We start from the raw sequence: 23516 nt of genomic DNA on the forward strand, positions 1-23516 counted from the left end.
AGCAGGAGCGAAGGAGGCAGGGCAGTCCGTTTGGGAGGGAGCGCAGTGGGCTGCCTTTTAAACGACAAAATGAAGACACACCACACCCCTCGGTACCAGAGCACAGGCTCGCACCACCAGGGGTCAGCGGATAGCGGAGCTCTCACTGCTCAGAGCGAGGGGACTCCGCATTCCAGGGGATTCCCTCCTCCGCCTTTCCCATCGAGGACGCCCACCCTCGGAAGACCCCTGCTCCAGCAGCAACGCGCTCACTGGGGAGGGACCGGCTCCGCACACGCACCTCTACTCAGAGCCGCTCTACCCAAAAAAAGACCCCTGCCACCCCCCACTCACCGAAGACTAACGTGGTACTATCAGCACCTCGTGCACAGAACAACCCCGCCCACCAACGCCTCACCCACAGAGGAGCAATGTACTTCCTTCAAAGAGAACCCCGACCCAGCACCTCACGCACTGGGGCACATGGCAGAAGCTTTACCCCAGAGGACCACGCCCTACAAACACCTCTTGTCCAGAGGACCAACCCCGCGACCCTCAGAAGGCACCGTTCACAGGGGTACTTCCTTCAAAGAGAACCCCGCCCGAGTACCTCTTACCCAGTGGACTAAGCATCTCACTCACTTTCCCTACCGATGACCCCGTTGTCAGGAGCAACTTCTCTACTAACAACCGCGTCTTACAAGTACCTCACACACAAAGAAGCCGCCTCGAGCCCTACTAGAATATCGCCAACAAAGCACCGCTCCGCACCAGCATCTTCTCCATAGGGGACACCTGTCCCTTACACCCCTAACTCAGAGGGGAGCCCCGTGCCGTAGACACTTCATCAACATTGCCCAGTGAGCACCTCGCCAAAAGAGCATAGCCTTGTTTAAAAGCACCTCACACCGAGAGCACAAGAGCCAAGCAAGACCAGATCACGCAAAGGACACGGTTCCACGACCACATCATTTGCAGAGCACCCCATACGAGAACCGTACCCCCATATGAGAACCCTTTACACAGAATGTTTCCGTAGGGAGCATGCAAAGGAACACATATGCAGAACACACTGAAAGAAACACGCATGTTGTCAGTCGCATGATCACAAGTACACACGTATGTACAAAAACATACACATACTCACTTTCAAAGTACAATGCCCTCAAGCCCAGCCACACGTAGAAGCATATAGTCAGTTCTGTAGAAAAAGATAATTATTGTATACACGTGCGAAGACAGCCAAACACATAGCTTACACATTCGCCTAACCTCCAAACAGACATCGCCATACCATGCATACAACTCAGGCAAGCGCACACACCCACCGCACCACCCAGTACTCTGGTGCACTCACCGACGCACACAAAACAAGCTTTCCAACTCGGGTAACTGGGGGAAGGTCCTAGGTGAGAGGAGACACACTGGACATGAGAGACACGTGGAAAAACCTAGCGTGTGTGGAGGGTGCGGGGGGCTTCAAAATTGGTACTTTCCCCTTTCAGACGAGCGCTGCTAACAAAACAAGGAATACGGACCTGGAACCCTTGGAAAGCTGCAGTTCCTAAGTACATGCCCGAGTCTTGGAACTCCGCAGCAACCTCCCCCGCGCCCCAATGCCCCCCCCCCCCCGCCCCCACTTCCACACCAATGTAACACCTGAGATGCCACAAGGCAGCTCGGTAAATCCCACGGCACGTAGATACCGTGGCCGCGTAGACAATGCCACCTTCTCATACCCACATCTGCACATATCACATTCCCCCAGCAGAGCCAGCAAGGGAACCGAACCACCGGGGGTTGCGTCCGTGCACGCCCTGCTCCTCCCAGAGACGAGCAGAGCACACTGGCAGTGATAGGTGCAGCGTGTGCCAGCACATACCTGGGCTACACTGGCTCAGACCCCGGTGATGCCACGACCCACCACACGCACGGAGCGCGACAGCGGGGCAGAGAGCGGGCGCCCTACCTCGGATTCCACGTATTTGCCACCAGACATGCTGCTCCGGGCGCTGCAGGGAGCTGTGCTGAGCCTCCAGAAGGGCAGGGACGACTAATTTAAGTGATCTGGGAAAGGAAGGTAGAGCATTGTGGAAAGCGCACAGAGAGAGAGGAGGTGTCCCGAGGCGAGATTGCTTTTGGACACATTCCAGGGCTTGTCCTCGTTTTCTTTTGGATGGATGACAAAGGGCACTCGACAGAGGCACACCCGAGCCTAAAGAAGCAAAAAGAAGACGGCAGTGGGGTGAGGCTTTTAATGTCTGCACCGCAGACCCCCGAGCCGTGCAAGCCCTTCGCGTGCAGTCAGTGCGTAGCCAGTATGCCGTGCGCCCAAGTGCAAGGAAGAAAATGCACCCCGCTGTTTGAACTGTAACGTACAACAACGGTCGGTGTACAGTGGCCCCCTCAGACCTCTGAGTCTCGGTGCCACTGCACCTGCTGCACCATTGAAAGCTGCACCCCTGCGTACAGCAAAATGGGGTTTTGGGGGGGGGGGGCGGCCGACCAACGGGAGGCCTGCCACCCCCCGGGGAGTTTTGGGCCGAGGGGGCAGTTGTAGACACTACGGCTGCCTTGGGCTCCTTTTGGGCTCGTTGGGCTGGGGTTGGGCGGTTTTGGGGCTGGAGGACTTAAAACCGGCCATTTCCTATCACGAGCCACCATTTCGGTGGCCGTGACACGACAGCCGGTTCTGGGGAGGGGGCAGTGGTGTCGGTTTTTGCTTATTGTCTAGGCCTCTGGAAACGGAGTCAGGGCGTTTTTGCGGGCGGATTTTGCTGCAGGGCATTGGCGGCGAAAGTTGGTTGTCATCGCGGTGTGTAGAGCCTGAGTGCGGGGACCGGCGGTTTGCTGAGGAGTGCGATGGCCACGTGGGACGATCCGCAAGTAGCGGGAGCACTTCGCTTGCTGGAGGTCGCGGGCCGCATGGATCTGGTGCGGCCCAGCGTGCGGGTAAGGCGCCCCAGGCGCGCCGCGAGTGGAGTGGCGGCTGCGGTGCTCACGTGCGACCCACTGCGGGCGCCCAAGCGTGAACCGGCGGATGCAGGGGGGCGCGGCCGTGTGATGCACGCGGCCGCCCCGGTGAAACGTTTGAGGGCAGGGAGGCGGGCGGTGTCGAAGCCGGCATTGAGGTTTGTGGAGGGGGCGGGGGGGGGGCGGTGGTGACGCAGGGCTCGAGGGGTGGGTCCGAAAACACTGCCACAGCTACCAATGCCTCTTCGGGGGCCAAGGGGGCAAAGGGGACAGGCGTTACTGAATACTACTGAACACTGAAGTACTTATAAAGCGCTCGAATGCCGAGGCGTCTTGGCGCTGGAGTGACAGGGAGAGCGGTGAAAGCAGATCTTAATGTGAGGAGAAAAGCCAGGTTTTCAATGCCTTTCTAAAACATTGTTTGGATTTTTGTGAGCGCAGATCAGAGGGCAGAGAGTTCCATAGTCTGGAGGCTTGGTACGAGAAGGACCTGCCGCCCCATCGCATTCTTCTTATTCTTGGCTGAAATATCAGATCATGATTGGCTGACCTTAACGTACGCGATGGCACATAACGAGGGAGAAGTTTGGACAAATCGTCTGGTCCCGTGCCGTAAAAGGATTTGTGGACCAGACAGAGGGCCTTAAACTGTATTCTGGCTCTAACTGGGAGCCAGTGAAGTTCCTTGATGGCTTTGGACGTTGGGTGACGATAGGGTAGATTTAACAGAACCCTGGCTGGGGCGTTTTGGATTGCCCGAAGTTTATTAAGTTGTTTTTCACCTGTGCCCAAGTAGATTGAGTTACAATAGTCCACTCGGGACATTATCAGGGCACCCATTAGGCGTGGTGCGGGGGCTAGGGGTGGGGGGGCTGTGGCGGGGCGCAAGGCGGTCGGGGCTGGGGAGGCCCCCATAGCGGGCCCCAGCGGGGCGGTTTCCCCGTTGCTGATCGAGAGTGAAGGTGAGGGGGCGGCGGAAGGAGGAGGCATGATGGGGTCTTCAGTAGTAGAGAGGTCGCCGGTGCCGGAGTTTGGGGGGTTGGGGGGAGGGGGTGGGAGCGGGGGTTCACGGGGGGGCCTCTGGGGGGGACGGGCCCGGTAGTCAGGGGGAGGAGGGAGGACTCACAGGGGCCAGGTGGCGCGGAGGGCTGGGAGCGGGGTGGGGGGTGCTCGGGGGGGGGCGGGGAGCTGGCGCAGGGGGTCCTCGGACCATGTTGGGGGTTGGGGGAGGGCAGGGAGGGGGGTGGGGGGTGAGAGTGGGCTGGACAGGGGGGTGCGGAGGGGGGGGTGAGGGGTGGCGTGGGGGCGGCATCGGGGGCTGGTTTCGGTTCAGTGGGAGGCGCAGTCACTGGAGTGGAGCGACGGGGGGAGAGTGGAGGGGGATGTGGGGTGCAGCGAATGGGGGAGGGGTGGCGTGGGGGGGCTACTCTGTCGTGGCGGGTGTCATTCCTGGGGGGCAGGGGGCGGGAGGGGCTGGGGGTATGCCGGGGGTGCGGCGGGTCGGGGGACAGGTTTACCACCGGCATGTCGGACGCCACTTTGTTCTTTCGACAGGAAGGCGTGGAGAGGGGCTCGGGAGAGCTTCATGTGGCTCCAATCCACCGAGGGGATGGGCCAGCTGTGCCTCATGCGGGCGGTCGCGCTCCCACAAGAGACCTGTCAAGGGCGCCATCCAGGAGTCGGGGCGGTAGGTCCCCGCCAGCCTCACCTCGAAGGATTGATGCGGCCTCCAGGGGCGGGGGCCGAAGTTGCTACAGTCCACGCAGGGCACGCAGGCAGGACACAGGGCGGAGGAGCGGGAGTGTGGATTTAAAGGAATTGCTGCACACATGTAGGGAGTGGGCGGGGTTTAGCCGGCTGGAGCCCGTAGAGGGCGGTCGGTGGCCAGAACGGGGGCCGACAGGGCTGGAGTCCGAGGAGGGCGGCCCTTACAATTGGGATGAGGATGAGGAGAGCGTGGAAGAGGGGGAGATTCGGGAAGTGAGGGGGGGGAGGGAGGGAGCGCTATAATGTTTGTGCTAGTTCATTGCAGCCCCAGCGATTCCAGGCAGAGAGAGTGTCGGCCCCTTCTGCGCAACTGGTTAGGCGGCGGGATCCGGTGAGGACGTCGACCTTGACGCCAGGTAAGGGGAGAAAAGGGTGGGCAAGTGGTGCCGCACCGGTGGGGGTATCGGTGGGCACGAATGTGAGGGGCGATGATGGGGGGGTGTGTTTGAGCAAGGGGGCATACGTATGGGACACTGGGGTGGGGACAGATGGCGCAGGGGGTGAGGGGACGGGGGCCTTGCGCGATAAGGGGGTTGGGGAGGCGCCCGCGACGGGTACGGGGAAGGAGAGTCATGAGGTGCCAGTGCGTAAACTCCCGTGTATGGGTATTGCGAAGACTCTGGGGGCGCATCTGTCTTTGGCCACCAAAGAGAAAATTTGGAAGGGAGAGTTTGTGGACATCTTGAAGCTCCTGCATAGGGAGCTGATGGCGAAGGAAGGGTCTAAGGAGGAGGAGCTGGCTCGGCGGCCCAAGGTGCCTTTGAATATTGAGAACTGGTCGGCGGGGTTTTTGATCTTTGCGAGTGTGTACTGTGATAAGTACCCGGAAAGGTCCGTGGCATTGTTTAAATACATGGACGTCATACGTCGGGCGCAGGCGAAGTACGGGGGTTATGCCTGGTCGCACTATGATGAGGAGTTCCGAGCGCGCCTGGCCTGGGACACGGAGGCAAAATGGGGAGAGATTGACTCGGACCTGTATCAGCAGACGATGGGCGGGTCTAAGTTTGTAAAAACGATTTATACGGCCAGTGGCCTACCTTTGGCGCCTCGCCCCATTCCGGCCGGCCCCACCGGGGGGGGGGGGCAAGGAGAGAGTACTGGGGGGGCCAGTGTGGGAGCGTGTTGGGACTACAACAAGGGAGCTTGCACGCAGCAATACTGCAAGTTCCGCCACGAGTGTTCAAAATGCGGAAAGCGCCACCCGGTGGTGCATTGCTGGGGGACAGGGGGCAACCAGGGGCAGCAGTCCACTCCAACGGGGCAGCAGCCCGGGGGCAGGGGAGAAAAGGAGGGACAGGGGGCTTTGGGAAAAGGCTTGTACGCCAGTTAAACTGGACTGGCTGGAACCCTTCTTGGCGTCTTATCCACGGACCGAAGACACCGGGCTGTTGCGGCAAGGTTTTCGAGAGGGTTTCTGGCTGGGGTACGAGGGTCTGCGGATTGCTCGGTGGGCGGAGAACTTGAAATCCGCCCAGACGCATAAGGCGGTGGTGCGGGAGAAACTGGGCAAAGAGGTCCGGGAGGGGCGGATGGCAGGCCCCTTTTGCGGACCCCCGATTACGGATTTGATCATTTCCCCCATAGGGGTGGTGCCGAAGAAGGAGCCGGGTCAATATCGGCTGATCCAACATTTGTCATGGCCCGAGGGGACGTCGGTCAACGATTACATAGCGGCTGATCTGGCGTCGGTGTCCTATTCTTCGGTGGATGTGGCGCGGCGTCTGGTGGCGTCGGTGGGGTCCGGGGCTTTCATGGCTAAGTGCGACATTAAGTCAGCTTTCCGGTTGTTGCTGGTGCATCCGGTATTCTATCAGCTGCTGGGCATACAGTTCGACAGCTCTATTTTTGTGGATAAGGCATTGCCCATGGGGTGTTCAATCACCTGCGCGCTGTTCGAGCGTTTCAGCACGTTTCTGCAGTGGGCTTTTTCATGGCGCACGGGGCACAAGATGGTGACGCACTACCTGGATGACTTCTTCCTGGTGGTACGGCCCGGTTCGGCGGACTGCCAGCAGCAGCTGGACAGTTTTACAGAGCTCATGGGCTACCTGGGTGTGCCCCTGGCGCCAGAGAAGACGCACGGTCCCAGCACGGTGCTGTCGTTTTTGGGGATCGAACTGAATTCGGAGGCTATGGAGGCTCGATTGCCGAGGGACAAGAAAATACATATGCTGGGGCTGGTGGATACGCTGTTGGGAAAGCAGAAGGTGACAGTGAGAGAGGTGCAGGTTTTGTTGGGGCATTTGAACTTCGCGTGCCGAGTGGTGCGGGCGGGGCGTACATTTTGTCGGCATTTGGGACTGTCCTTGTCTGGGTTGACTTTGTCGCACCACCATTTGCACCTGTCCGTGGGTACGAAGGAGGATCTGCGTATGTGGCGGGCTTTTTTGGAGCGTTTCAATGGGATTCCCATGGCGCCCCTGGAGGAATGGGAATGGGACGCGACCATCTCGTCGGATGCGGCCGGGGGTTTCGGGTTGTACTGGCAGGGGAGGTGGTGTGCGGAGACCTGGCCGCTAGCCTGGCAGAACGGGGGGAGGAGCATAGCATTTTTGGAGCTGTTCCCGTTGGTGGTGGCGGTGTCGGTGTGGGCGCGGGAGCTCTCGCATAAAAAGAGGTGCTGTTCAAGGTGGACAACATGGCAGTGGTGCATGTCGTTAATCAACAGTCGGCTCGGGATCCGCAGGTGCTTAAACTGTTGAGGGTGTTTGTAGTGCAATGTTTGGACCATGACATTCTGTTTCAAGCACGTCATGTACCGGGGGTGGACAATGACATTGTGGATGCTTTGTCTCGTTCACAGTGGCAGAGATTCCATGGGCTAGCCACGGACGTGGACGAGTGCAAGACGCCGGTGCCAGCGGGGATGTGATCCGTAGGAGAGAGAGGGTCGCACAATTGGTAAGGCAGTTGGTGGCCCCGTCCACATGGAAGGCATACGAACAGGCGTGGCGGGAGTTTTTGGAGAGCGGGGCGGTCAGGCATGACAATCCGTGGGTGCGGAATGAGCAAGTGGTACAGTTTATGCTGGCACTGATGGACAGGGGACGGTCAAAGGTGACGATTGCTGGCACACTATCCGCCATAGCCTTTATGGGAAAGATGTTGTGGGGCTACGCGCGTCGGCGGGCAAACTGGGCGCGCGATTGCTGGAAGGTTGGGTGCGCGAGAAAGGAGGCAGGGCACCTCAGCGCGGTCCCATCACGGGCGGTATGCTTGGCGGCTTGATACAGCTCATGCCAAAGATATGTCGCAATCGGAAGGAGGTCCTGTTGTTTGCAACCCTGATGTCGTGGATGTATTTCGGGGCATTTCGGGTGTCCGAGCTGGTAGGGCCATGTGGCAAGCCAGGACTGCGGTGGGAGGAAGTGGAATTGCGAGCGCGGGAGGTGGCGGTCCGGCTGCGGCACGCAAAGACTGACCAGAGGGGCGAGAGGCAGTGGGTGGTGCTGGGCCCAGTGGCGGATCAAGGAGTGTGCCCCGCACAGTGGGGGGAACGGCTGGCTGGTGGGGGGCAACCGGGGGACGGGGAGGTTTTTCGTCGGGCGGACGGAGCACGGGTGACGGCGGCACAGCTGCTCTGGGTACTACGGCAGGCGCTGCAGGCCTTAGGGGAGGATCCCAGGCGCTTTGGGACACACTCATTTCACATAGGGGCGGCAACCGATGCAGCGCGAAATGGGTGGGGGAGGGACGAACTGATGAGCTTGGGGAGATGGAAGTCAGATTGTTTCAAGATGTACATTAGGTTGCGGGGACACAGGATGGAGGAGGAGTCATGAGGTTTGTGCGTTGGTTGACATGTGTCTCTTTTCAGGTGCAGTGGCGGGGCCGGACGTGGAGAGAATCTCGATCTTCATCGTAGGACATTCTTTTGTGAAACGGGCGGAGCACTCTGAATGGGATAGGCACAAGAATCTCAATTTAGGATTGGATCCTGGGCTTTTCAATTGTCAGTGGCGGGGAAAGGGAGGCATGAGATGGCATGAATTAATTCCCATGTTGAATCAGGTGGTACGGGGGAATTTGTCCAGATGTCTTGGTCATCCATGTAGGGGAAAATGACTTGGTGCAATGTAAGGGCTTGGCTTTGTTGAAGCAGATGCAGCGGGACTTGCGGGAGATACGGGGGCAGTGGTCCGGGTGCCACGTGATTTGGTCTGAGTATATACCCAGGAGGAAGTGGAGGGGGGCAGAGCATCCTGCGGCAATAGACAGAGCGCGTAGGAAGATTAATAGGGATATGCGAGTCTTTTGCGCTAAGGAGGGTTTCGGGAGGATGGAGCACCCGGACTTACGCTATGCAGCAGTATATTTTTTTCGGGAGGATGGAGTTCATCTGTCCCGCTACAGCATGGAACTGTACATTGTACAGCTGAAGGAGGCATTGGATAGAGCAATAGGGGTGAGCATATACCCGAAGCGTTCGGATTCCTAAGGGGGGTCGAAGGCTGTCTAGGACACCCTTCGAGTGGCGTTTTTCCCTAGTTGTTTCAGTATAGGGTTGGATGGTTACAGTTATGAGAATAATATAAGAAGTTATTTAGTTAGGTAGGTGTAGAGAAGTTAGGAATGGCCAGTTGTTTATAATGGTTGCAGGGGGGGGGGAAACATGTTAGGGGAGGGGGTGGGGGGAAGGTAGGCAGACTTTACTTAGTGAGGTTTAGTTTTGTACGGCACAGGCCAAGGGAATTTCTGATGTAAGGTGCACCTGTTTCCAATAAAGCGGCCTTTTTCACACCAAGAAATGTGTCGTGGTATGTGCTGCCCCCAGGTTAGGCCCAATCAGCATTGCTGTCTTATTGCTGCTGTGCTAATACGCATTTGGTACATATATGGCGACGTTTTACAATCCCAACAATACCGACTGTCACCTTTGTGTTAATTAATATTTTGAGACTCTGAACTTTCCCATGGGAAAATATTTGCCACGGGCCCATCGCCGACATTTTGACCTTGATGCAAAATCCTTTCAAAGTGTGAACTCACGTCTACGCCGTTCACAATCCTTCTTTAAGCCTGCCCGTGTGTGCTTTGTGTAACACCACGATTACCCCCACCCCGGGATTGTCAGGTGAAATCTAATAAAATGGGACTTCTTGTGAGGTCTCTCCATTTACAAATCCTCTTAATGTGTAGCGGCGATCACAGGAAGCCTCAGCTAAGGCTTGAGATGGTGATGTGAAGCTATCGATAGAATGCCCGAGGCCCTCCCTCTTAGGGTAGGGTTGTCCATGCTGTGAGTCTGGGCAGGAGGTAATACAAAATATCGACCACTCCTTTGAGATAAGTATTTAAAATGTGCTGAGTAATGCCTCTCATTCAACCTCGAATTCCAGCCTGGGAGCCCTGCCCGCCATAAAGCAGACACCATGCTCACTAATAACCATTGTCTCAGCAGCACTTCTGAAGTTTTGCCATGACCAGGCTGTCAATAAGGAATGGGGTACATTTGCTTGAATTCACTGTAAACACTCCCAAAACAGATACCATGCCTTGGGGAGCCATCTGTGCCATGCTCCCACATCTTCTGACATTCTTCTGTGAATGTGTTTAAACCCATCTCGAAAAGTAAAATGCCTTGGCTGCCTCATCAGCCCCTCCCTGTCCTCATCCATCAACAAAACAATTAATTTTGCAAATTCCCAATTGACACACACAATTTATAATGAGTATTCGATTTGAAGTAAAAATGCAATCCACAGTTCTTATGTTCCTTCAATTTTTGGACTCCATAGTTAATTTATTACAAGTTTAGGGATTGAAAGAGTCAAAAAAGCCAACACTTGTTTTGTCGAAAGTAATGACTTCATCAGGGCTGGTAATCTCACATGAATATAATCAGCAGCATTGCCATGCTGTTCGCTAGAAGAACATTAGAGGTCCAACCTAATATGTGGGAGGAGTACTCAGTCAACCATTTAATAATCACAATATGAAGGGCCCTTCGAAAAACTATGAGAATGAAACAAGAGGCCGATCAACCACTGATGAATATGCAACAGGTGCGGTATTATTAATAATGCCGTAATGAATACAGAAATATCCGTTCCTGACGTATCAGAGATGGCTGTGAGTGCACTGCGCAATACAGCATATAACACAACAATGAACCCTAGCCACAGACAACCTCACACACCAGTGGAAAGCCCTGGCCTTCGTTGGCGCAGCACATCCCACCTCCACAGTGAAGGCCCTCTCCTTAAGAGTTACTCGAGCAGGGCTGCCTTCTCTTTTTGAAACTGTATTCCTACTTCTGTAGATGCTTGTGGTACACAGCTGAACACACCCTTACTCTGGTCCCCTTATGCCAACACATGACCCCCATCCTAACTGCTCTTGATTGGTTTATATTGCACACTGTGGGGCATATTCTCAAGGACTTATCGCCCAGTTATCAGCACTTTAGTGTAGCAAAACTGGCGAAAGAATTATCGCCCCATTCTCAAGCTGGTGCAAACTGCCGATATCGCCAGTTTTCTAACGTTAGCTGCCGCAATAAACATCACCACGGATGAGAGCGACAACTAACGCTAATGATATGCAGAGTAGGCGTTTCTGTGCAAAAACACGCGAAAACACCACTTTGCGATATTCTCAACAACCAGCCAGATCTGCGATGCGAACCAGAAACAAGCGATTAGGTGCGTTAGTAGAAGGGATTTAACACCTGCCTTTTACTGGTGTAAAGCAGGACGACTACCTGCAGTATGAAAGGGAGCCCAGCTCAGAGCCACATCTGAAGACCAACACATGTCATGGAGACACTGATCATGCAGCTCGGAGACCCAAGAGGTCCACAACACCCACCGCCACCACCCCCTTGCCCCCCCAGATCACCCTCCCCGGACTACCACTGAGGCAGCGCAGAACAGGAAAGCGGACGTTCCTAACACACACCAGCCTCAGATACTCAACTCCAGAGGAAGTCACTGCCCACAACAGGCACAAAAGGACAATCATCTTCCACATCCCGACCCACATTGCCTATAGGCTGACGGTACCACACAGCAGACAACCAACATCCCTCCGCAGACAAAGCTGCTGGCTGTGCTGTACCTGTTGGCCCCTGGTACCTCCCAACCAACAACTGCCAGAGTCGGAGGAGTCCACGGCCAGCCCTATCAAACTTCCTCATACACGTCTTGGACGCATGTCCACAATAGCAACGGCGGGCCCCTGTATCCGCACCACACGACAGTTCCAATTCGCAGTGTTCCTGCGCAACCAACCCCAACGCCAGCCATTGCCAGACGCCTCTGTGCCCCAGATCCAAGATTGTAGTAACTGAAATGGAGGTGCGCACGGTCATGAAGTCCAGTAGTCAACAGTAGTGCAAAAACAGTCCTTTATTACAAATACACAAATAAACAATATGAAAAGCACAGCAAACACCCAATGGGGAACTTCATCAGGGCAACGTGTGGATTCAAGTAACTGCACATGCTGCGGGAACTCCCCAATACAATTCCATACTCCAGAAGTCAGTATTCAGAAACCTGTTGGACAAATGGTGACAACGGTTAAGCGTCCGTATAGTCACAAACCTAATCTGGTACAGTGTATAGCACATGGACAAACCGAAATGCTTACAGTAAAGACAAATCCTGCCCAAAAAGACCGTAACAGAAGTATGTGTGGACATAACCTTCGTAGGAAAGAAAAGGAAGGCTACGGTCACACAAACTTCTGTTACGGTCTCATGATGCAGGATTTCTCATACCTGCAAGCATCACGGTTTGTATCAGCTTGATACCCATGGACCTTCACTCCCCCCACCCAGCCACGAGGGCACCGTCGTGACCGGTGGTGCCTACGCGATCCTGTGCACCTGCTGCACCCCAGCCCTGGTTCCCAGACTGGTCTGCCGCCCAGCGATGACTGCCCGCCCCTGCGCACCCAGGCCTCAATGCTCACCTGCTGCCACCGGCATGTCTCCAAGAGAGCCGACCATGTGCCGGTGCAACCTCCTCAGCCGATCGCTTGATTCCGCGCCACAGGCCCCAGCGTACCCTGCTGCACCGCGCCACGGATTCATATCTGTGCAGCCTGCTGCCTTCGGCGTACACTGCGGTCCAGCTGGGCTCACAATTCAAATTGAATCTTGATTGGCAGGACGGCGTATCGAGGCCTGCGCATCATCGCAGGCTGCGCACCCGCTTAGCTCTGGCACCACTAACTCAGTGCACCGCAAGTCCTCGCCACATGGCGATAGGCTCGTGCCGGCCACCAACTCTGTGCATTGCAAGTCACCGTCTTGTGGCGGTTGGCCCGTGCCGGCCAAAGTGCCTCGGCTGCCACCAACTCTGTACACCGCAAGTCATTAGGCCCTTTATGATTGAGTCTTGTGGTGTGGACCCCATCATATCACCTCCGGCAGTGGGGAATGTGATGTGGTAGGGCCCTAGGCCCTCCTGCATAAATAATGACCACACGGACACACTCAGATAGATAGTGGAAATGGCTCGAGCACATGGCCCAGCCCATTTTATTGGCAGGGTCACATGTCCTGTGAGGCCTGTGCTGGATGGGTGTGGTGTGGGTGTAAATCAGCCCTCAGGGAGTGGCTGTGGCATGCTGACAACTAGACCTGTGATCAGCAGATCACTACAGGGAAGACCTGGGACATGTAGCGTTGTTCCCCCCCTTGTAAGCGTAAGCGAAGTGGGCTGGCCTGGAGTATGCCAGTCCAGCGTAGGGGTGTGAACAATGACCCCAGGGCTCTGGGCGTGGGTCTGTTCTGGGCTGGACAAGGAAGTAACTAATGTGTGTGTCTCTGTTGTAGTGTCAGCACCACCCAGACTGCAATCGGTAATGTTGCACCCTGTGACTCAAGTCCCACAACATGAGCAATATGGACGTAAGGGGGAATCACTGACCCTACATTCATCAATACTTTCACACTTGAATGATCATAGACATGACACATATATGTGAATTTGAATGTTTAATGCACATTCAGTGGAGTGTTGTAGCTGGAGCAGTACAGGGCCATGCAAACCCCACTTTACATTGTTGGCCCGTGGAAGGCCAGCCAGAGTCCTTCAGGGAATGACAAGTACATCGGAAGAGGAAGAGTTCAGTCAGCAGTCTGATAGCTGTGTCATTTGTGGCCAAACAGAATATGGCAGTCCATGTTGAGGTCCAAGGTGAGTGTCGCAGAGTGCATCGGGGGACAGTGGAAGGTGATGATGCAGAGGGCATAACCAAGCAGAAACAGGCCATATGGCGGAGATGAATGCTACTGCTTCCTTCTTACCAGTGGCAGAATCATCCGCATCTTCGTCATCTGATGTTTCATGTGCCTCACATGTGGGTGGTGGTGTTCTGTCTACAGCAATGTGTGGCACTGACACATCAGGGGGCGCAGATGTGGATGTCAAAACAGCAGCAGCATTCATCTGCGCCAGGCCTTGCGGCAGCAATGCCATGACGAGGATCTGCAGGGCATGGTAGATCCCAGCTACATCACGCTGGTGTGCAGCCATTCTTTCCGCCTGCACCCACTCCAAGTTCTCCATGGTCCTCTGGATGGGTCCCAACTCCCGAATGACACTGCTGTAGCCACTATGACTAGACAGTTGTCCTTGTCTCAGAGGAAGGACTCCAGCGATGTCATCCATGGATCGTTGGAGAGCATGGAGCCAACTGTGGGTGTCCGTTAGGCCAACGTATGGCACCTAGTTTGGCTGCCATGAGGTCGAACCTCACCCGCACCTGATCAGCCATGTTCTAATGGCACCCTAACACACATCGTTGGAAGACCATGTGTTGTTCGTGTGGGTCCTGGGAGACAGCCGTGGTGGTTGGTGCTTCCTACTGTGTGGTCTGTGCAGGGGGTGAGGTCTCCTCGATGCAGCTGGCCTGGCCTGCCCTGCTCCTGGGGGTGGGGTGCTGAGGGTGTCCATGAGCTGTTGGAGGGCATCGGTGTCGAAGGTGGGGAGGTCCGCTTCGTCATCAGAGAAGAGTTGTTGGGTCTGCTCCGCATGAGGTGTTGATTCTCCCTCTGCAATGTGAAGGGGAGATGTAATTTAACATTGTATTCACATGTATGTTGACGCATTGTACAAGTTTACATACAGACTGCATGACAATGTACATTGTGACTGTTTGGGAGGCGCTGCCTATTTGATGCGGGACAGTGGACATTTCGACAACTTCACAGATGTGTGTTTGTACTTGTACATCATTATCTCACATTTCCCTGCTATGCCAAATGTGATTGGCCAGTTTCTACACACAAGCGGCAGCAGTTGTGTCCTCTGTTCTGTTGTGAACGTGTTGCAGTTCGTACCACATTGTTGTCAATGTTGATGTGCTCTGCTTCTTATATGTGTGTGCTGCATTGTTGGAGAGTTGCCCCTGTAGCTCTGATTTTGCTGGCCCTTATCCCTTTCAGGCAGTGTGCCTTTCAATTCTACAGTGCTGAGATGTTGCAGACTTGGGTAAATTGGGCTCTTGGTGGGAATTGGGACTCTTGGGGATGGTTTGTCCCCAGATGTCTTGTTGACGTCAGGGGTTGTTTGTGCACGTGGATGTGTCAGAGTGTGACCTGCTCCTTTACGGATGTGGTTCACACTCAACCACCTCAGTGTTGTGGCGTGCACCATGTCATGATGATTGTACTGCAGCCATGCTAATTGTCATGCAGTGTCACTTACGTTGTCAAAGTGGGACACGGACCCGCAGCTTTGCTGGGTTCAGCACATGTGCATGGGTTTGTTATGAGATTAGTGATGTGTGGGAAGGGCCCCCTCTGGGCACGTAGTCAATGGGGGCATACTTGCAGTTTCTAGGTGTGCTGTAGTGTGCCAAGGGGATCAGGGACATGCTCCAGAGTAATTGTGGGTGTGCACTGTGCTATGCTTAATTGTGCATGTGTGCCATTGTGCCCATCTCCCCCAGTCCCTGGTCGTTACTCACCCTCTTGCTGTTGTGTCCGCTCCTGTCGAGCAGTGTCCAGTCCCCCAAGTCCTGCCACCATCTCCACACTAATGACTGTGGACACCATTTCCTCCATCACGTCCAGCTCCTCCTGTGGCGCTGGACTCCCACCTCCAGTCTGCATTGCTGCCTTCTGGTTGTAGCAGAGTTTCTGCTTGGTTTTGCGCTTCACATCATTCCAGCGCCTCTTGACCTCTTCCATTGTCCTCTTCAGCACTCTGATTGCATTCACCTTATCCACGATGGACTGCCATATTCATTTTTTTGTTGCCAATAACACATTGGAGGTGACAAACAGTTGTTGATGGTATATTATCACCTCCGTTGTCAGGATCCTGTTTTCCTGCGGACTGAACTCTGTCTTCCTCTTCTTGTCCTTGCCCTTCCCTGACCCAGAGGTCCCGGCCTGGTCCTCCAGGGGCTTGTGGGGTTCTGGTCATCCTCTGTTCCTGCTCCGGCTACCTCCATTGTGCATCACAGTTGTTTTGTTTATGTTTGTGGTTTTTTGTCTGCTTTTATGGTGATTTTTCCCATCTGATGTGTGTGAATTGCAGGCCTGGTACAGTTTATCGCTGATTTTGTCATCGCGGTTGGGACCATCGCCACTTTTTTCGCTTTCGGGTTTTGATTTTTATCACCGTTCCGGTAATGTTTTCACGGTCATTTGACGTGTTGTTGGGAAACTATCGCATGTTGCCGCCGTGTTGAGAATACAGCGTTGACACAAAGTTGTTTTCTCGCGATAGACGGCGAAATGAAAGATTGCGTTAACTGATTTTGGCGATGATTATCGCTCGTTCTTGAGAATATACACCTCTGTTTTCTGCCTTTCCAAACACCTTTTCATCACTTGAGAGCTTAACCTCTACCTTCACATTTGCCACAATGTTTTCAAATGTAAGTTTTAAGATTAGGATTAAAGAATTGTTTTGCTGCTACAGAGTATGCACCACTAATACTGAGCCTTTAAACCTATGTGCAACATCCAACTCTGAGCTAGAATTGCCTTACCTCATGCACACATCAAACACCGGTTGAGGGAGCTGGGAGGAATGCTGTCTTACTCCTTTGGCCCAGGATGATTTCACAAGAAGATACATTTTCGACCCCAATGTTAACACTGAAGGAGTTGTCACCTTATGTTTGACCCTGATGGCATCAAAGGAAATGACTTCCTTCAAGTTAAAATGGCTAATACAATAACAGAATTCATAAAAGAATGTTGTTGGATCAACTACAAATCGACTTAATACCTGTAAATATGGTTGGTTATGGGCACACACTGAGTGGCCGATTACAAGTCTTTCGGTCCAATGACCACTAGACTCGTGGGGGCATGGCAGTGGCGGTCTCCGGACCGCCTTATTAGGAAATGGGCTGTCAGACCGACACATCTCCATCGCATCTGCTAGGGAACCACTGTTCCCTGGTGGTTCTGCGGTGGTGTAGCGCCTCCGCAGTCCCGTAAAGCATATTAGGATTTTCCTCTCTGCCAGGGTTTTCATGGCAGTTCCTCCTCCATGAAAACCCTGGCATGGAGGACACAAAGGGGGGCCTAGAGGGCCCCATGGTGCCTCTGCGACCTGTTGATACACATCATATGCCCCCCTGTGTGCATGCACACCAGTACCTGCACGGCATGTTTTTTTCAGTCCATGCCGTGCAGAATCTATTTTTTACATTCCGGTTGCAGTGCCCATTTTTAGAGGCACTGCCGTGGGAATGCCAACAAAAGCCCTGCAGACAGGAGGAAACTCCTAATTTGGCAGGCTGTCTAACCACGGCTTTGGCGGTGCGGTGGCAAGGCGGACCCGGTGTCACACTACCAAGTTGCAATTGGGCTTTAACTGTATTTTATCATTTCAGGCAGCCACATCTGGTCATCGTTTATGCTCTCTCTGAAGATATGATGGTAGACTAGAAGTTTAATGTGTCCCAGTGATTTGGTTGTGTGTTCAGCATTAATTTGATACTGTGCCTGAGTGTTTGTGATTATCCCTGGACATATGATGGGTGTGTCTGGGCATTTGAGGCTGTACCTGACCAATCAATGCTGTGCCTTTGATTTGATACTGTTCTGTAGTGGGCACTTAATACTGTCATGTAATTGTCTAATCAGACCCCTCAGGATATTGCGGCATGGATTAGCAAATTTAGCGGCACAAATATGGAAATTTAGCTGCACAATTATGGAAATGTAGCAGCAATTTTGCGGCACTTTATGTTACTCATAATCATTCATTTTCAGCCTGAAATCAATGGAGACTGTTTTAACAGAGTATTCCACTTTGATTTAGGCATGTTTGAAGTGTCTGTAGCTCTACAGAAGCACAGCTCCAGTCCTAACCTCATAGGAGGGAGCTGTATTTCCCCCTGTGATGTTCTAGCGCCCATGTATGCGCCCCTGCCGGGGCACCGCTGCCTCCTGGATCCGTGAGGCAGGACACCTCTTCCTCAGGCACCCTAGGGTGCAGGATTGTATTGATCATAGTGACCAATCCAAATAAGTCAGACAGACTGCATAGGGACGTCACCTCTTGCCTACCTGCTCCAGTCCTCATAGGTCAACTTGAGCAAACATAGCCTGGCCTCAAAAGGGAATCTTGTCCTGAAGACTTTGGAGAGGACACTTGAACATAAAGGATTACTTTCTAGACCCCAGCGTAATAAATAATAATTAATATTCTTGTAGTGTCTCGTTTTCATCCAGCTTACTACATCCCCCATATCAACGTGTTCCCTTGACCCTATGAGGAAGGAGCTAGCCGCTCCGAAACGCGTAAGGGGTTTTATAATGAATCGGAAGGAATGTGCCGGCTTCGTACAATAAAAGTTCTGTGAATCAGCATCCGTGGAGTCACGTTCCTAATGTCAGGGGCACTTGTTGGATATTGTATATTATATATATATATATTACCTACTGGCAGTCGCCAGTAGGTAGTTATAGTTAGGTCCTATTTACCATAGGAAATTCGCAACATTCTATTTGGAATAACGTTGGCGCCGATTGCCGAATCTTCGCGAAATTTTCCAAAATTTTGGCCAGCTCCGGTCCGCTCCTATCACGGTGATTCGTCAAGCTGGGGCCGAGAAAAAAGGGGGGTACCAAAATGCGTTTTCCCCATGCATTTTCCCATGGGACATGTTGACGCAGTTACAGCCCGAAGTGCTGAACGGAATTACACCAAATTTGGCAAAGATGTTAAATGGTAGCGGCAGTTTCAGTCGATAACCCTTCAAGTATTTCCCGGCGGTAATCGCCTCTCATACCATTCGATAATTTACCAATGAAAGAGGCAGGCGCCGGAGACTGGAAGGCAGGAAACAAAGTTTTATTCCGTCGGAGCAGAACACATCAGATCAGACAGCAAGGTATCGTCACGAGGTGCTCTAACTGCATCTCTGAGGCCTGGCCTCTTATACACAGGTTTATGACTTTATTGCAGGTTTATTGTACATGGCACATTCTTGAGATTACTTTGATGTATAAAAGAACGTCTTCGGAATCCCCACTTCGAACTCGTTCCCACACATATCTACAGTGGAAGTCCCCACCCCATCTACAGTAGGAGATGGCTATCACGCAGCTGGACATTCCGCCAATTCCCGGGGGTGTGTGCAACCGGCCGGGTCTCAGGGGGTAGGGGCTTTGATCCACTGTAATCCCTTTGATGTGGGGTGTTTCCCTTACAGTAGGGGCAATAAACTGCATCCGCAGGGCTAGGTGATGGCCTGGGATCGGTTCGGACAATGGGGCGCAGAGGAAGGGGTTATCAAAGAGAGGCATGACCATGTATGGGATGTCGGTCAGGCGTGGGATGTGGTTCCATGGCAGGGTCGCGCAGAATGAGGGGGTTTATGGCCCGTGTATGAGAGAGCGGGGGTGGCCGGCGCGCGGGGATGCTCGCAGCGCCTGGGGAAAGCGCTGGTGATCGAGAATGAGCAGGGAGAGAGTGGGGTGCCTAAAATGGCGGCCGTGCGTTCGCTGTGCGTGGCGCTGGGGAGAGGCAAGATGGCGCAGATAATGTTCAGTTACAAGCTAAATTTCCACAGTCCTCCCTTTTAACATATCTCGCCAGCTTGTCTAGTTCGGATCTATCCCCATAATACTACGAATTTCCACCTCATACAGAGCTTTCATTCGCTCTGTTTCAAAGTCCAAAGTCTTAGTGCAGATGCAGTTCATAAAAAGCGAACATAAAGGTGGCAGACACTGAATCCCCAAGCAACATCCACATAGTATCACAATCGGTATTAGGATAAATGAAAACAGCCTCCATCCCCAACTTTTAATAGTGTCCCAAAACCAACTCCCCAGTGACCATTCTTCTTGCTCTTGATGGACCTCTGCGGATAGTCTGTGGAGGTGTTCAATTGCTTTGTAGACTGAGGGTGAGTTATCTGGTACGTAGGTACAACAGCTGGACCCAATGATGCGGCATGCTCCTCCACGATCAGCCAGAACCACATCTAGAACGAGGCGGTTCTGAAGAGCCACTAGGCGGACGGCCTGGAGCTCGGCGGTGTTGTTGGCGAGGATGCCGGCCGTAATGTTCATCGCCGTTTCGACTGCCTGGGTTAAGTGGCGGATGGCACGGCTGTTTGCCATTGGACCCCAGAGTGGAACAAGGCCTTTTACTGCGTCCATGAACTGCGCTCTGGCGGAGTCGGCTTGCACAATGTCTTTGGCCTGTTTCTGTCGGTGATGGTTTGCTGGAGCCACATATGTCAGAGGAAGGACAAAGGCAATGTAGCAGGTGCCTCCCCAACCTTTCGGAAGCCAGGTGTAGGCCTTAGTACCACAGACGAAGTACATATTCGGGGAGGCAACAAAGGAAGGCGGATCAACTGAGTCCAATGTTCGGGTGATGAGGCAGGAGCTGTGGCCCACCAGCTGCGCCCCCAGGCCTTCGAGGCATACAAATCCAGTGATGTTGACGACGGATAGGGCCACTGTCAGGGTGGCGGCCGTTCGTTTCCGGAGGTAAGAGAAGGTGGGTCTGGCTGGGTTGTTGAACACTTGCATTTCAACTCGTTCTTTGGCAGGGATGTCCATGTGAAAGGAAGTGTTTGATCTCAGAGGACAGAAGGGGGCAGAAGTTCTTCCAGTTTTGTTCAGCCAGAACCCATGGTAAAAGTGTGACATGGTTCTGCTGGAAGTGGCATTGTCCTTGTAGCTTTCCTGCAGGAGGATTAACCAGGCGAGGCAGGAGCCATGGACAGAAAAAGGTGAAGGGATGAAAGGGATAGAGTGTCCAGTGGCATGTGGTAGCAATCCACAGATCCAGCAATTAGTGGCGTTGGCAGCAAGATTGTGTTGGTGGAGCAACTGCACAAAAGAGCTATTCCAGAACTCCTTACGCCTCTCTCGGAGTTGGGGTGAAAGTGAGATCAGATGGTGTTCTTTCATGGTGGTAGGTTGAACGGTGGTCAGCAATGTCTTATGAGCGGGTGTGCTCTCCTCCATGATCCAGAAGGTGACCACGAGGAGAAGGCAAAAGAGAAGGGTAATGAAAAGTGCAATAGTCTTTGAGCTGTGCATTCGGTCAGTCTTTGGGTTTTTGTAGTGGATCTTCGGACGTCCGGTTGCTTCCATCATCTTCATGTTGGGCGCTTCCATCACCTTCAAGAGACTCGGTAGCGGGCAGAACCACAGACTTTGTTTAGTTTCTCTCCTGGTGGCCTTTGAGGTGACTAGGCTACCGCTCTGAGATTTCCACTTAGCCTGTGGTCTGCTTAGCCGAAGTTCTCTCCTTTCGTCGCAAGTTATACCCTTCCTTGGATGGCACGGTGGGATCGGGATATCTTACTAACTCAAGTGTCTCTGTATCTGGGCAGCGGCTCAGGGATGGTCGGTCTTTGTCTAGAAGTTCTTCTTGGGCGGTGATGTTGTCCGTGGTTGTCAGGGTCGGTGATACCTTCTTGCAGTGGTGTGCATGCAGCCAATTGCGTTTCCCCTCCACTCGAAGAGCTGTTCGGGTGGTGATCAGGACTTGCAGGGGGCCCGTCCACCGGGGCTCCAGACTCTTGGTGCGCTGGAAGTTACGCACTAAGACGAAGTCACCGGGTTGGATGTCGTGTCCGGGGCCCCTGGAAACATCGGGAATGGCGTGCAGCACCTGCTGATGGATAACAGACAACGTTTTAGTTAGGTTATACAAATAGTCAGACATGAGGACGTCTGGGACGTCGTGGATGGATGTTGGCTTTGGAGCAGCCCAAAGATTCATGGGCCGGCGGAAAACGACCTCGTAGGGGGTTAAGTGGTGTTTAGTGGGGGTGGAACGCATTGATAGCAATGCTAGCGGGAGAGCGTCTGGCCATCTCAGTCCTGTGGTGGCGACTATTTTTGCTATCTTAAGCTTCAATGTGGCGTTGTGTCGCTCAACCAAGCCTGCAGATTGGGGATGGAAGACCGCATGAAATTTCTGTTTTACACCCAACCCTTTTAATATGAGTTGGATAACTTCGGCTACGAAGTGGGGGCCGTTGTCGCTCCACAAAATTCGACAAAGGCCGTATCGGGGGAAGAATTCCTTCAGTAGTACTTTTGCGGTAGTCATAGCGGTGTTGTCATGGGTTGGGTAGGCTTCCACCCACTTGCTGAAGGCACACACAACGACAAGTACGTACTTCAAACCTTGGCACCTTTCTAACTGGACATAGTCCATTTGTAGGACTTCAAAGGGGTGATTGGGGACCCCAAACCCTCCCCGGGGTACAGCAGTTCCTTTCCCAGGGTTGTGTTGGAGGCATACTAGGCATTGTTGGACCAGACGTTTGGCTGAGTCTGGGATTTTGTCGTTGTGCCAGACTTTGGAGATGAGTTCGATCATGGGGGCAGACCCTATGTGTGCGGGGGAATGTGCCATGGTCAGCATGGGGATCAAGTATGAGTCTGGTAGCAACCATTTGTTCAAGTCTTTAGTTCGCCAGCAACCGTCATCGTCCTTCAATCCCACCCGGGCCCATTCAGTTAATTTGTGTGGTGTGCTGGCTAGTTGGATATCCCTAATCGTTTCCCTAGCATCCTTCCATTTCTCAGTTTGTGACCTGGTCACGTACATACGGGTCGTGGACCTATTCTCGGCTGTGGTTCGGGCAGTAATGTCAGCCAGTGCATTTCCCTGTCCTATAATGTCTGTCACCTTCTTGTGTGCCTGGCATTTGATCACAGCTAACCGTGTGGGGAGGAGGACTGCTTCGGTCAGGGCAGAGACTAGATCTCCATGCAGGATGGGTGTGCCATGAGAAGTCAAGAATCCCCTCTCTTTCCATAAGAGCCCAAAGTGGTGAACTACCCCGAAGGCATACTGACTGCCTGTGTAAATGTTTGCGGTTGTCCCTGCTGCCAGGATGCAGGCTCGTGTGAGAGCAATTAGTTCCGCTGCCTGTGCGGATCGCTGTGTGATGAGGGCTGTCTCAACAACTGTTCGGGCTGTGGTGACGGCATAGGCAGCTGAGGTGGTGCCATCGGGGAGCTTGATGCTTGAGCCATCCACCCACAGTTCTCCGTCAGGGTCCGGGAAGGCAGTATCCCGGAGGTCAACCCTACTCTTAGTTTGTTCGTCGGTGAGGGTCACGCAATCATGTATAGGGGACGCATTGGGGTCAGCGTCAGGGAGAGGCAGTAGAGTAGCTGGATTCAGAGTGGTGCATCGTTTCAATGTGATGTGGGGTGCAAGCAGAGTCAGTTCGTAACCAGTCAGTCGTGCGCTAGTCAGGTGTTGAGTCTTGGTTTGGTTCAGGAGGGTGTCAACCGCATGGGGTACCAATACTGTGAGGGGGTTCGAGAGCACGATCCCCTCGCTTTGCCGGATAGAGATAGCAGCGGCGGCTACTGCTCGAAG

The 23516-nt window shown here is 53.6% G+C and overlaps 1 protein-coding gene across 6 annotated transcripts in view; it reads right to left on the reverse strand.

Moving 5' to 3' along the window:
• The window catches only part of CAV1 (caveolin 1), an 80821-nt gene extending 78694 nt beyond the window's left edge, over positions 1-2127 (reverse strand). The window contains exon 1 of one of the 6 annotated variants that reach the window (XM_085653150.1): positions 1949-2127. In XM_085653150.1, the coding sequence (XP_085509276.1) occupies positions 1949-1978 (30 nt within the window). In that variant the 5' untranslated portion in view covers positions 1979-2127. Of the gene's footprint in view, positions 1-333; positions 394-1126; positions 1262-1517; positions 1558-1722; positions 1809-1861 lie in introns of those variants that run through there. The other 5 variants (XM_085653151.1, XM_085653152.1, XM_085653149.1 and 2 more) reach the window with 5 other exon arrangements.
• Between the last annotated feature and the right edge of the window lie 21389 nt (positions 2128-23516).

The sequence above is a fragment of the Triturus cristatus genome, chromosome 4_1, assembly GCF_964204655.1.
Source record: "Triturus cristatus chromosome 4_1, aTriCri1.1, whole genome shotgun sequence".
NCBI classification, from domain to species: domain Eukaryota; kingdom Metazoa; phylum Chordata; class Amphibia; order Caudata; family Salamandridae; genus Triturus; species Triturus cristatus.